The sequence below is a fragment of the Rhea americana genome, unplaced genomic scaffold (genome assembly GCF_003343005.1).
Source record: "Rhea americana isolate MKP2758 unplaced genomic scaffold, rheAme1 scaffold_286, whole genome shotgun sequence".
Classification (NCBI taxonomy): Eukaryota; Metazoa; Chordata; class Aves; order Rheiformes; family Rheidae; genus Rhea; species Rhea americana.
This window is the reverse complement of record NW_028186408.1, coordinates 762185-777600: the sequence shown is the minus strand read 5'-3', so window position 1 is coordinate 777600 and position 15416 is coordinate 762185. Positions and strand designations below refer to the sequence as shown.

Here is a 15416-nt window from a genome sequence, read left to right as displayed (position 1 = left end):
CATTGATGAACTGAAAAATTCTTTACTGCTGATACAAATCAACTTCAAGTAAATTCTAGGCAGGTCCATTGTGCCTCAGACTCCAGTGATGCTGTGTTGTGTACCTTCCCTCAAATATCCTGCACACAGTTAGAAAAAAAGACCACCACACCCCCAGAACTTCAGATCATAAAACTTCTAAAATTAGACTTCCACCTCAGACTTCTATGTCACTGATTAACCTATACCAATATAGTATAAAACTACTACAGCTAATGCAATAGGGCTTTGAATTAGCTTGACTTCACTGTTTGTCTAATTACCTTACATGCTCAAATTATAGCTGAGACATACTGAAATATATTCTTACTAATAGTTGAATATAAGATTTTTTTGCCCTGATCTAAGCCTGCTTTAGAAATGATCACTGACATAAACAGGGCACAAAATAAACATGTTATTTTATTTCATCTCTTACAAAGTTTCCATAGAGTAGTGCATGCAATTTAACAAATGTCAATGCTAGTTGTTTAGTTTTATAGTTAAGATGTTTTCATTTTGTTGTGTCTTGTAAGCTCCAAGGCAGTCCAGATACCAGCATAAAGTCTTCCCTTTGGAGATTTATGACTTTAATGTTAGGTGTCTAGTCTATCACTTAACACTGACAAACATCATGAGGTATGCTAGTCTCTTACCTGCTTTTAATTACATATACAATAAGGATAATTTAGTGTATTACACTGTAAAATACAAACAAGGCAGGATATCTGCAACAAGGGGAAAAAAACCCACTTCTTAATGTAAAAGCTGAAGCCACTGAAATATTCATTTCATGTTGAAACCAAAAGAAGTTCTGAGTTATAATGCAGGGAATAATCTTGACTAGCAAACAAATCTGTCTTAAATAACTATTTTATAATATTTCTTTTAAAACAAAAGATTCCAGGGCTTAAGTTTAGCTATGTTACCACATACTCCTGCTGCCTTCATGAACCTGGTGCCACCATTCACTTGAGTTCTATCTGTTTACAAATCCAAGTCCTCTGTTCTTCATTTCACTTAGTGCAAAATAACACTTAGAGGCTCACTGATCTCTAAAGATACCTCTGTATAAAAACCTTMGGAATTTGCCTTTAATCAAGATAGCCATTTCTGCACACCTTATAACTTCAGACTTAGGCTACAAGTATGAAGAAGGCCAGTTATCTAAGTTACTTTGATCAGTTATTAGTGTCACTAAGTGAGGCTATGAATTTTTACGCAAATTGTAAAGTCCCTACCTCCACTTATTAATAACAAAATAAAACTACAATTCCTACTGTTTAGGTAGGACAACTGTTTGTGTCTAAAATCCTGTCCAATACTTGGACTATAGCTATGCTATTCATGTATTATCAGAAGCATAGTTAAAAGCAACATCCCATTCCATAAGTTCGCACTCCTGAGTAAGCCTAGTGGTATTAGTGCTATATAGTGTTATCTGCCTGATTTTTCTCAAGTTCAGCTTTAAATAAGTATACCCTGTAAACTAATCCCTCCCTACCACCATTTCAAACACTGATGCCTGATGTTGGGGCTCTGACCTTCCAAGACAAAAATCAAAGCATCTCAGACTCAGTGTTTTGCAAAGATGCAAGCTAACCTGTGACTGAAGTGATTCTACTTTTTTTTTATATACTAATCTTTAGGTGCCCAGCTCTAAGCCCTTGTGCATCACAGGTGCTAACCTCTACCCAGTCATACCCTGGATCACAAAATCATAAGCAAGATTCTTGATTTGGAGCTTCTTATTTAAGACAGACATGCTTATAGTTTTCTTCTAAGAGGAGCTAAATATAAAATAGAACTGCCTTTTGGGACCATCACAGATGCACTTTGTCCCCCAGCTTTCACAGAATTGCAGTTTAGTGGCACTTAAGCTTTCCATTGTGAACAAGATTTCTATTCCTTGAATGCTATGCACAGAGGGTTCCAGTCTTACAGATACTGGAGGCATGATCATTCTCTCACCCAGAGAATACAAAGGAATGTGCAGGTTCCATAAAATAACTACGAATTGGAAGGTTACTCTTTATATTATTTTTTGAAGTGGTGCTAGCCTGATGCTCTTTCCCTGGAAATGAGTGTTTAAATACTCCTCCTCACACAAGCAGGTCTCTGACTCCAGCATAGATTTCTCTATTATGCTGTAACTTATGCCCAGAGCATCTGGAAAACTGGAAGTGATAAAAATGCAGCCTCCACAGTTGACTTGGGAATTTTTATGAACACAAGAGTTGCTCATACGAGAACAGTTTTCAAGCTGTTTTTATAGTCTTAAAAGTCCCTTTTATGTATTAGCATTGCACAAAATTCATCTGCAGCCTGGTATATCCTGCAGCTCAGAGAATCAGTAGCCTTTTAACAACTTAACACAGCTTAAGGCAATTCAGTTAGCATKTAAGTGTTACATGTCATTATCAGAGGATACCCGAGGCATGAGGATACCAGGAATTCTAGAAGGTTTTGGTCTTCTATTATTTGAAGCTCCTTTTGAAAGGTCAATACTACAACTACTACAATAATTCTGTGACAGAAAGGAGGAAGAAAGGTGACAGGACAACCTTGCAACCATTTCCAGATTGTGATTCCCTATTAGCACTTAACCATTTTGACCAAAATAAGTACATGATAAGACCAGTCAGCATAAAAAAGGCTGTAACAAGTTACTTTAAAATTTCTTACTAAAAGTGTTTGAGACCAGCAGCATGCCAGCATTCCTCAATTTTCATTCTCCAAGACTGAGTAGTAGTGGAAATGCCTACCTGAAAGTGCGTAAAACTCAAGATTCTTACAATTCCCTCTCATAACATATATTTGTCTTTATAATTATCTGTTCCACCTTCACATATTTAAACAGTGGGTGTAAAATAATTATTACATAACCCTGTTGCTGCTTCAGCAGTTTGATTTCTCCTTCTGCTTTGCTAACGTGCGCTTCAATTCCTTCAAGTTCTCTGTCAATACCTCCACCTCATCCATTCGTCCACTATGTTTGGCATCAAAAATATAAGCTTTGATATTATCTATCTGTTGGAGAAGCAGTTCTTCCTCAATAACCTCCTCTCCTCCTGAGAGCTCGTTGTCATCATCCACTTCAAAGGGATTGGTAGAGGATCCCTCTTCAAATGGATTCCCAGAATGCCAACTGTCCCCAGGCTTTAGAAGTTTATTTCCATCCTCTTGAAAGGGATTTAAAGTACTGACAGCTGCTCCATTAGTTTGTTCATCCTCCTCATTTTCAAATGGATTATATTCCTTTTTGTTACTCTGCAAAGCTGTGTTAGAAAAAGAAGTCTTCTGAGAAGTGCCTTTGGCAAGTAGGTTAGCAAGGTCTACCTCTAACTGAGGAGTGTCTGCATCATCTTCAAAGGGGTTTAGAGATGTTGTCTGATTTTGGTCTTTGTCTCTGTCACACTGTGGAACATTCTGGAGTTTGACCGGGACAATTAAGTGCTCTTTAGCCACCAGCTGTTCAACGGGAGTTTTAAAACTTGAGTTCCTTTTCATCTGAGTAATATCCAAGTCCAATGCATGTGCTATCAAGTTCTGATTCTCTTTTTCAGCTTCATGTTGATGCTGCTTGATTTCTCTGAAGTCTAAGGAGCATGTCCTTGAATGCTGAGATGTGACTTTGTGCTGTTCTCTTTCCCACTCTTTTTCACAAAGAATCTGAAGTTCCTCCCTCTGCATCGCCTCCTCTTCTGCTTGTTTTTTGGAAAGCTCAATAGCTTTCTGAGTTTGCTGTTGATCATACTCATCCTGAAGCTGTCTCAGGTTCTCTTGCAACATACGGACTTCATCTATCCGATTAGCTGCCTTTGCTTGTTTAATAAAGGATGTGATATTGTCAATCTGCTGAAGAAGTGGGTCTGCTATCTCACTGTCTTTCGAGATGCTAGATGTAGGTAACCAGCCTTCAGCTTTCCTTACTGTTCCTTTTTTCAGATGAGTCACATCACCATTAACTGCAGCTGCAGATCTGGAGATCAAATCTTTCTGCTTTTCCTSTTGTTTTCTGTATGTTTCAAGAGCCACCTAAGACGGACAACATTTAGGAGAATACATAAGTTGAAAAATTCCATATTTACATGTATAGCTACAAAAAGTTAGGATATCTACCTTAGACATTGTTGGTCCCCACTGAAAGGGATCAGTAGCATTTTTGGTAACTTTGTGCATTTATGCTTTCTCAACTCTTCAGAAAAAAACCTGTAGTCACAACAGGTATTTGCAAGGAATTCAGTTAAAGTGATTCTCTTCATTTCAGAAACACATCTCCCTGGGAAGTACTTTAGAGTACACTTCCAACATGAAAAAGTATGCCTCAAAACACAGATATATTCAAAGAAAACTGAACATTGCACTGCAGAAAATGGTTATTTTCTCTTCAGTTCATCTGTGAAGATACTTATCAAAATCTCATCACATATGCCTATACAAACTTCAGGCCAAGCAGAAGCAGTAATAGTACTGCACATAGAGCAAAAATTGCCTAATGCAACTGTACCAAGAACAGTTTCAATTTGATTTGGATGGTAACCTAATCACATCCAACTATAGCAGACACTTCTGTAAGGGAGCATCATGCAATGTTAAAGGTCACTGCATTCCATAGTCTATTCTCTAAGACTTGGTGATATATTAATACGATTAAAAATGCATTCTGCCTTAAAGAACTGTGCCAAAAAAATTAGCAAGATTCTTCTCAGTTTCTACCTCAAGATAAAGCTGCTTTACTGTACAATTAAAGACATCCTCTATCCCAGCTGAAGAAAAAAAAAAAAACCCATCCTCTCTCTGAAGAGGCATCCTCATTCTAGACCTAATGAAGTCTCCAAACTATTTGTGCAAATGAGCTCCACAACACAAACTTCAAATCCACAAACTAACATAATTATGTACATAGTTACATCTTTGTAGGAGGCCATCATAAGATACAATAGATCTTAACTTTTCTTACCATATGCAATCTTTTCTTCTTCAACTCTTCATACTGGTCTTTGGTTGGCAGGGACATCAGACCAAGGAGTTTTTCCTGACAAAAATTTAGGTATTCATAGTATTTTTTGCAGGTATTCAAAGCCAATCTTCAAGTATGCAAAAACAGAAATACCACAGAGACAACACTACAAGCAAACAGAACTTCAGTCACTGCTGTTAAGTCTTTACCTATACTTGAGCACAGCTTTACTGCCATAACTATATAGCTAGCCAGTGGCATGTTTTTCTCTTTCCTCCCCAACTCGATAATGCTCTGACTGTATTATGTTTATCTGAGTTAGCCCATTTAAAGCTACCTTAAAAGTCCTTAGAGGATCTACACAAAATGTGTAGAGCTAGGCCTCCTGTCAAAATAATTTTAAACCATGGGGATGCCTAGCAAAGAGAGCACTATATGAAATTCACATTCAGCTCATAACATATGCTCCATTTACCTGAACAAAAAGTGTTGCTGAGTATCTTATCATTCTTTGAAGCTGCAGTGTTTTAGGATGGGGTTGGGGCTCTTCATGCAAGCCTAGACTCAAAATCTTCTTACTGAATCAAGACAAACATACAAACTCTTCAGTTCAAGAGTAAGCGTCAGGGTAAATTCAAAAGAAAGGGAAAGGGGAAGGAATGGAGATGACCAGATTAAAATTTTCTTTTATAATGCTTTTTAGAACTATGCTTCTATTTGCTTCCTCTGTGCTTAGTTATTTTCACTGTAGAGGAATGCATGATTTTTAAGGCTAGAAAAGACAGTAGAAAATGATGGCACATAGGAACAGCGTGCGTCTCCCTTTCAACATTCTCTTTACAGTTGAGCAGACGAGTTCATTATCCATATGAATAAGTAGGCAGATGCTACACAAACATGGGGCCCCACAACAGAGAATAAGAAACTACAGAAGAGTCGTAAGAGAAAGAGATACAGTCCAAGCTCTGCTGGGAAAAGTTTTCCATATTTGCTTTGTTATGATACATAGCGTAAGAAAGCAAGCAAGAAATATTCCTTTACCTTAAAGCATCTATCAACTCGTATACTTTTTGAATCTCTACCCTCAAGTCATTCGCATGTTCAAGATTATAGGTTGTCTCCCCAGCACTAAAAAATAAACACAACTTTATGTCATGCATTCAGCTAACAATACGTACCACACTAAAAATTATCCCAAGATGATTAAAATACCACAAATACTAGAATAGCTAACCTTTTACAATGATTATTTTACTTCAAGCTCGGTGTATTAAAGAAACCCCTTCTTTCTGACAGAAGTGGAAAGTGAACTTGTGAACACTCACATTTCATAGAAGATGGCAAGATTTTATAATTTTGTTATTAAAATTACAGAAGAAACTATTTCACTACAAGAATCTCACCATGTCAATCTAAAATATACACAACATTACAATTGCATGTTTTGTGGGTTTTTTTACCCCCATCCACAGAGAACAAGTGGGAAGAAAAACTGGTTGAACTAAGTAACTATAGCATTATACAGTAAAATAGCTAACTCTGCTTATTTCTGTCGGAAAAGAAAAGCCTACAACCCCACATCGATGTAGTAAGACAGAGTTTACAGGAATCTCATTTATTGATAACAAATTAGGATTTACTAGTGAAGACTCTACAAGTTTTTAGTCTTCCCCTTCCTTTTATATCACATATATACAAAATAATGATCACTGTCTCAAAAGTTCTCTATCCATATGATCCCAGGATTTCTGAGAATTAAGTCAGGAATCTGAATTTTCACCAGTAAGACACTTGCTTTTTCTGATACAGGACATTTGTACTTTTACTTTGCTTCAGTTTAAGCTACATGACACTAGCTGTCCTGAAGTCATTACTAAGAGCAACCACAGCTTAGCAATTTTTTCACATTTAAAACGTTTTTCTTCCTTTTGGAAAGGGTGCTTAAGAAAAATAATAGTTTTTATTAAAAGGAATGACAGCATAGTAATTATGCAACCATCTAATCTGAAGAACAAACACAGAAATATTGGTTAAAGCTCATTTCATGACATCCAAGACCAATGCACGTAGTTCTCTCCTCTGCAAGTCAAGTATAACCTGACATCTTGCAGATCTGGCTGGAGAGCTTGAGGTTACCCCAGTTAGAGAGTATTACCTCAAGAAATGATGCTCAGAGCATGTCATCTGGGCGCTGCTTACCCACTGCAGCACAGCACAAGCCAGCCAGATTTAAAACAACTGTCAGATGGAGGTGGCTTGCTTTAGAGATGTTCTAAAATGCTTGAGTGATAATAAACCAAGAATTGTAGCATCAYACTTGTTTTTGGCAAAGAAGACATGGTAAAGTAGAACGGTCAAGTCTCACTGAAGTGGTTAAAATGAAAAACTTTGTATAAAATGCTACTGTGAATAATTAATTCAGTATTACTTTGTTTGAAAATCATCCACTAGACATACCAAGTGCTACTAAACTACAGTTTAGCAAAGACAATCGCACATGTAAGAATAAACAAAGGATCTGTTATGCCAAGCATAGTGTATTGCTGTTTCTCTCCGTTGTCAAAAGCAAGATCCATAATGGATCCATCTAGTCAGAGACCGTATCTTATATTCAGTATAAGCCTCTATAGGAATAGAAGAGTTACATAGTAAATCCAGCCACAAGTACAATTAAGTAAAATCTAAATGAGAGAAGGAATTTGTCTGGTTAAATGAGTGAATCTGTCTGACTTTCTTAATTTTTAATGTGTGAAATAGGGAAAACATGTAACACTTGGATTTTTTGAGAGGCTGTACAGAAATGCAAAACGTGATTGTTGTTACAATCCTTTCAAGAGCAGATTCTAGTGGTCTTCATGAGGTGAAGAAACACAGTAAGCTGGAGAGGAGTGATGATCTGAGCGATAACTACATCCACAGTTCATTGACTTACGCACACTACTTGTTTTCTGAAGTTTGAGCTCATTTTTCAAGATACATTTTAAATAATAAAAAAACAAAAAGGAAATTTTTCCATAGTACCCTATTTTGCCTCACCTTTGGAACAGTTTTCTCAAATCCATTCACTATATAGCTTTTCCTCTACCTTCAGAAACTCCTCAAAATCCATTTATTTCAACAATATCACAAATACTGTATTTTTTTTATACACCCAAGAAATGTATTTCTTTTCCCTCTAGCCTTCATTACTTTCATACAATTATTCACATCTTTAATATTAGCAATACGTAGAAGGCTTATATTGCTTTTAACCAATATGGTAGGTCTTTTAGCAGGTGATTATAATACCTATGGTAATCTTCTCCTAATAACATGCAAGTGTATAATGTAAAATTCTGACCACACTTAAATCAGAGGCTGTATTTTTAACAACTGCTAAGACTCTCACATTTTTCCCACTCTAGAAATTTAGAGCATCACCTTTACCATTTATTGCTTTTTGGACAGGTATTTGGCTAGGTAAAACCATGGAATCTAATATCAGTTTTTCTCATAACCTTGTAGCCTTATCACACTACTTCCTTACTCCTTCCCGAACTTCAGGGAGGAAAAGTTTATCATATTCATAAACACAATTAGTAAATGGGGCTTACTTTAGTGATTCTGCCATCCTTACGTATTCAGGGGCTTTCCGGTCAACTTTCTCCATGCACAGTCGGAGTTTCTTGTTCAAAAAAAAAAAAAGTATAAAAAGAACTTGGATTAAAACATTACTGCAAGAACCTGCTGTCATAAACTTTTCATATGCTGCCTGTGCACATTCAAAGTTAACAGTGATGAAAACTATCTTGCTGTTCAAGATTACAGGGCCCTCCAGTTATTCTCAGAACACAGACGGCACGGTCAGGAACAGAGAAGGAATCTCTGTACTCCTGCACAATGAACTCTGAATTAATAGATGACTTGGACAACTTCTAGTCTTAATTTCAGAGAACCAGAAATTCTCATCAGTACTAACCTGAGTGTTTTGGAGACTGCTGAAGATACCTGACAACTGTCAGTAATTGCTATAAAAGCATATTTGTACACAAAATGTTCAATGCTCTTGATTTATATGTTTCAAAAAAGTATTTTGCCACCAGTCTGTGGACAAACTACTAAAACCATCAAGTCCTCTATTTCCTGCAGCCCATTAGCAAAGTGCACAGCACACCAATGGTTTAACTGTGCTGAACAATCTCAGCGAGCACATTTCACAATTTTGAGAGGCATCTCGGAACTCTTATCTCCAGATGATGCAAATGAAGACAGATCCTAAAAAGAGGATTTAATTTACTAGGGGATATAAATGGTATATGTCAACTGGCTCTATTATTTCATATATATATCTTTATTAGATGGCATGAACAACCAATAGATGCCATTCTCACATAAGCAAATAATAAAGGAGCTATAGACTCAGAGGCTGAATATGAGTGGGCAAGCCAGAAGTCAAGTAGTGACAACTACAGATGTATTCACTGAGGACAGAAAACAGCAAGGAGTTTGATTTACCTCATAGAGTTTCACAACCTCTGGGGTGTATTCTTTCTCATCAATCTGTTGTTCTCTTTTCAGCAGTGTGTCTTTGCAGTGCTGACAACAACGGATCCGGTCGTCATCTTTCTCATCCAGAACTGAGCTCACACTGCTTATGCTGCTAATGCTGCCACGGCGGGAGCCGTGCACACTATTAGGTGAGGAGTTTGGGCTAGTATGAGAACCCAAGGCCTCTTTGCTTGCACTAGTGAGTTTGCCTGAAAGTCACATAGAAGTAATTTTATAGTGACTGGAGAAGCCAACAGATTTTATGAACACAAATGAATACAAATGAATTGCACTTTAACAGAAGCTTTACAGCCAAGTAATAGGAGAAAAACAAGTTGAAACAGTCTGCTGAAAGATATGTAGGGAATCTATAACAACCTAAACGGCAAGTAAGAATTTGGGTCTTTACTCTAAATCTTGCTCCAACCCAGAAGCAGCCGCAGAGCAGACTACTGCGAACCTCCTATTTTGCTAATACCTAGAAGCAGTCTCATATTGGAGCTTGCATGGCTATAGAATAAGGCATGGAAGAACAGATATGGTAACACTTTCCATGTTTTGCACTTCAGCTCTTCAAAGAACCCAATAAATGGCATTTATTTGCACAGAAAATAGAGTCTCCTCACCCATGCACTACAGGAGGAAACTAAAGATGGCAAGGCTTCTTAAAGGTTTATGGTTGAATTTCCTTAATGTGAGCATTTAGATAACTACGGAAAAGATGAAAAATACTCACAACAGCCTTAAATGAGAGGAACCTTGGCAGTTACAATTCCAAAAGATAACACCTTCAGAGTTATGGTGATTAGTAGAATAAGACACCAAAGATATAATTATATTTTGGAATACTAGTACTTTTAGGGACTCTGTTATGTAACATTTCCAAAAATCGGAAGAACGAACAAAGAACGGAGAAATCATTCCTCTTATTGTTAATAATGTCCATTGTGCATACAAGTGTCTGCATGGAATTAAACAAATCATTAAGGAGGACTTTTTCACACAAGCAAAGTATTTTCATCAGCTTGATATTAGTGGCAAAGAGCCAGGATACAATTAGCATCCCACGTGAGATAAGGAAAGCAGGAAGTAACACCGCCCACTGTACTTACTTGCTAAAGGAAGACTGACAAGTTCCATGCATTTCTTACACATAATAGACCCACAAAGGCGGCAGTGGTGACGTCTGTTTCGAATACTGAACTTATTGCCACAGTCTGGGCAGAATGGAACATCCTGGTCACTGACCCAAGGCACAACAGACTTTTCTATAGCTATGATCAAGTAGGGAGAGGGAATACACACAATATAAGATATAAGATATCTTATAAGATATATATTATACACAATATAAGATACTCATCAAATGCAGTCCTCAGCTGGTAAACAGTTTGAGGTAAGCTCATACCTACCTCTTATTTTAGCTGACTCAGTGTTTGCTCTGTCAAATGATGTAAGCTAAAAGAAGATAAATAACACACATTCAAATAAATTGTACTTCTGGGGGGAAAAAAACATTTTTTAAAAGCTTGGACTCTCAACCATGATAATGTCCTGTTAAGTACAATAAAAATAATCTGTTCTACACTAGATCCCTGTAACTTTTTCTTACTTATTTCTAAAGCACTGTTCATGCAATTAGTGCTAACCAATGACTGCCAAATCTGTATAAATAAGCATATTTTGGACGTAATTCTTAGAGCATCCATCATTACCGCATCTGAGCAAAAATCTAGGTAAAACAGATATAAGTGGTAGACTAGGAATAGAAGAAGCTGCAATAATCAAAAGGAAAACATTACAGAGAAACTCAAATTAAAATATAGACAAAATAATATACAGAGAGTAGATGATTCTTAAAGTACATGGAAGCAAAATCTTCAGCTTTAAAAAAAAAATGCAAAGAAACAGAAACTATATCCCCAGTACAGGGTCAGACAGAGCACAGTTCACAAAAGAAAAAAGGGAAAAAAGTGATGTGTGAAAGAAAAGTCATAGGTCAGTATTCTTTATAAAGTGCATAACTAGATAAATGCATATTCCTTATACAAAAAGATGATTTTACATCTTGGAAACATTCAGAAGGTCAGAATAGCAAGAAGCAGCAAGTTTACCTTTTCTAACCTGATTATTAACTTATTGACTTCAACCACATAGTGATCAATCCTGGCTGCTCGGTGTTTCTTGAAATCAGACAGATGGCTTCTCATAGCACCTGGACAGAGAGAAAGAGCAAGAGAGAGAGAACGACACACAGAGTTTTCAGAGTCATCTGAAAGTCAGAGAGTTTATATAGCTATAGTTTAATTATTGATTAGTGGATTATCTGTTTTGTAAAAACACAAATGATGATTGCAGAACATTTCAACAAAGCCAGATCCACAGAAGTAAACACATGTATCCAGCAAGTCTCAACAGCTCAGGCACAATGATATCACCCTATATAACATAGGTAGGGTGCAAGAAAACATATGTAAACCATCACTCCATGCTGTGGCATTTGATTTATGAATCAAATGCAATACAGGCAGCATCATGCAGCTTCAGCAAAACTAGTATTTTCCCCAACTAAGATTAAAAGAAAAAGTTACTTACACTGTATGTTACTTCCTAGTTCTCTTACCTAGTTCTTGGGGCTCCCACATGTATGGATCTACTCCACCATAGCTAAATGACTCATATCGTTCCTGAGATCCCGAATCAGTTCTATCATCTTCTCGTTTCAGCAATTTCTTCTTTGCTCTTTTGGCCTTCTGGACTAGATCTGGAAAAGACAGACCCGCATATCAAGCAATAGGCTAGACAGTTAGTGATTGAATATTTGCTGTTTGAAGCCCATACAGAACGATCCTCTGATTTTTTTAGTACAAGTCTTTTTTCTTGATGACAAGTTTATTATTAGCATTTTTGACTGTACACGAATATAACCTAGTCTGTTTGGAACCAGAGCATGGTTCAAAGCCTATATGAAATGGTCTTTGTTGTCTGTTATAAAGTAGTACTAAGCTCTTAATAACAAAGCCTTAGTTCTAGACACACTATTAAAGGACTTCACTTTAAAACAGAAAGGTGTTGACTAAAGCAGTATTAACTTATGGGACCTAATCCATAACATGCTGAGACATCATACACATAACAGTTTTTAATTCCTAATGATTTTCTGAGGATTCAAGGATGCTCAGCACTTTTCCTCTACTTTTGCACTAACTGCAAACTAAGAATTTCAGTGTGCTTGTATATCTAGCGAGTTTCCCAAGTACTAATGCAGCCCATTCCATTATCTCATATGAATGCTAGTGAGAGGAAGACAGCCTACTGGACCAAAAGAAGGATGGTGAGGTTTGAAGCTTTAAAGCTTTTATCCCTCTTGCAGCTATGTTCCTCTTTGGAGGCTAGCAGAAGTTGAGGGTGCTAATTTTCTTGCAGAAGACATTCAGTATCTACAAGAATCAAGTCTTTTACACTTCAAGGTTTCTGACAAGGAACCATGACTTAGCAAGTGCCTTCAGATTTCTAATTTTCTTATTTAGTATCCAAAACACTAGAACTTCCACCTCAGCCACACCAGAGTCTCTGTTCCAGAGTTTCAGTCACTACAGCTGTGCCAGTAGGATCCTCTCTTAGAGGCATCATACTTACTAACTGCAGTTTTTCAGCTGCTGAAATTATGCTTTCTCACAAAAATACAGAAATAAAACACTCAACAAAGCTGCATTCATCAGGCTGGCAAGGGCTTTGTCAGTCAGCATTGTAACATCATCTCAGAAGTAGGATTTCTCTCCCATCCCTCCCCAAAATACTCCCAAGCCAATATGGCAAATATCAACTGAGCATTATAGTTTCTTAGGTGAACAGGAAATACATCTGTACTAAGGACTTTGAAAGTGAGACATAAAAGGAATTCAGGATGCCTCATGACTTTGCCACAGACACAAAAAAATTTTCAATAAGACTTCATAATGTGTTTCATAACAAAAAACAGACAAACAAGAATATCTCAGTATGACTCATACTAGAAATGACTAGAGATCACCTTATAGCTCCACAATCAGGATACTCTGAATTCAGCATTAAATCATGTAAGTACTTGTGATATACAGTTTGAACACTAGTCTCTTGCTTAAGGGAAAGGTAATTCTGTTGGTCTCCTGTCTAGGAGAGACTTTACTGGGAAGAGCTTGACGTGAATAACAAGGACAGAAAGCAAGCAAATAACAATATCCTTTATACAAACACAAAGATGAAAGACAGTCTGAGAAGGCACAGTACACTACTTCGAATTCAAAGAACACCAGAGAGAACAAAATCAAAATGCAGGCGTTCTGTATTAAATTGGGAAATTTGAATCTTGCCAAGCCTAAGTTGGTGGTGCTTTCTTTCCTCTTAGTGCAATAAAAAACACATTGCTCTTGTTTAAACACTCCACTGAAGCATCTGTGATTCAGCTACTAGAGCACTGTGCCCAGAATGAGAACAAGGCTGCAGTACTGACCAGTCTACCTTCACTGTCCAAAAGCAGCACAGTGCTATAAGCCAAGAAGTATGCAGACTGATGGAAAGCAACTTAAAGATTTATGAAATATTCAATTGTGCTACTCTTAAGATAGGTTATTAAAAACAAGAACTTTGCTTAGAAGAGAGACCTTTGAAGTAATGACCAATCTCATGGCAGGGGCGGGGGGAAGAGTTAAAATTCAAAACTGCCAGGGCACTCTGTGTTACAAGGTAAAAATGAAGAGATTTTTAAAGCCTTTTTGCAAGGAACACAGAAAAGTACTCATTTCTCTGCACATTTTTCTCTCCATGTAAAATGGCACAGCATAGGTAAAGGAAAAACAGGGAAGCAGCATTTTAATTGAAAAGAATCCAAATGAATTTTCCAAACACCAGTGAAAGCTGGTAATCTTTCCTGTGGTTAAGCACAACTCTGGGATACTCTCAGCATTTACTGCCCTCCGTCAGCCAGCACCTCCACCCATGTTCTTGCCCATCTTTTTCTACCACCAAATTTCCTTAACTTTATACTTTGCATTACTGTCGAAAGTAAGGGATTAATGTATTGGTTCCTGGCAAGTCCCAGAACTTACCCATATTCTGCATATCCTTCAGCTAACCCTTAGGATTTCATCTGGGTTAAGAGTATGCATCTGAGAGTGCTCAGATTAAAAACAGTAAAAACCAAACCCAAAGGGGAAAAAAAGTGCACATAAGCAAATATTTGAAGTCAAGCCTTTTAAGTGTCTACTTTCAATAACTAAGTTCTAAATATCACTAAAAGCAGTGAGTCAAGAATAATGTAATAACCATGCCTTAACTTAAGTCCTTTGACCAAAAAACAGAGTTCTGAACCTCATTTCTAGCTCATTTCAATTAATATTTTAGTAACACTAGACATTTTGAGAGAGTTTGCAGTATAAGCAATTTCTGTTACACAGAATTTTACATGGTAACACAAAAGCACCAAAACAGCTGCCAGGCCTCTTACTTTTGAGCTGTCCTTTTACATCTCTGTCCTCACTTGAGTGCTCCTCTTCGTAATGCGACTGAAGCTGGTAGAAAGACTGAAGGTCCTTCAGGCAAAGAGGGCACAAGAAACCTTCCCTCATTTCCCCCGGATCGCCAAAAGGAGGCGCGTAGCTGGATGCCATAACGACTCAAGTCACTCGCGGGACAGCGGCTTATTCCTGACCTCCAGCAAGAGCAGGCCGAGGCAGCAGGGCGCAGACGGGCAGCGGGCGGGCGGCATTGCCCTTCGTGCAAGCAGCTCTCTGGAAGAAACCCGGCCGCCGCGCCAGGCCGGAGGCGCAGCTCAGCGCCACAGCTCCGCACAGCTTTCGGCACCGCCGCCGCGGCCGCGGCCCAGCCCCGCGGGCCGGGCGCTGGAGTGCGGCAGGGCCCGCAGCGCCCG

At 37.8% G+C, this 15416-nt stretch overlaps 1 protein-coding gene across 2 annotated transcripts in view; it reads right to left on the bottom strand.

Moving 5' to 3' along the window:
- Positions 1 to 423: 423 nt before the first annotated feature.
- RBSN (rabenosyn, RAB effector) overlaps positions 424 to 15416 on the bottom strand; it is a 15406-nt gene continuing 413 nt past the window's right edge. The window contains exons 2-12 of one of the 2 annotated variants that reach the window (XM_085308890.1): positions 14994 to 15276; positions 12132 to 12272; positions 11623 to 11723; positions 10921 to 10966; positions 10621 to 10782; positions 9476 to 9717; positions 8575 to 8645; positions 6023 to 6109; positions 5457 to 5559; positions 4982 to 5056; positions 424 to 4056 (exon numbers count right to left, since the gene is read on the bottom strand). In XM_085308890.1, coding sequence (XP_085165016.1) covers positions 2917 to 4056; positions 4982 to 5056; positions 5457 to 5559; positions 6023 to 6109; positions 8575 to 8645; positions 9476 to 9717; positions 10621 to 10782; positions 10921 to 10966; positions 11623 to 11723; positions 12132 to 12272; positions 14994 to 15156 — 2331 coding nt within the window. In that variant the 5' untranslated portion in view covers positions 15157 to 15276 and the 3' untranslated portion in view covers positions 424 to 2916. Of the gene's footprint in view, positions 4057 to 4981; positions 5057 to 5456; positions 5560 to 6022; positions 6110 to 8574; positions 8646 to 9475; positions 9718 to 10620; positions 10783 to 10920; positions 10967 to 11622; positions 11724 to 12131; positions 12273 to 14993; positions 15398 to 15416 lie in introns of those variants that run through there. The other variant, XM_085308889.1, reaches the window with a different exon arrangement.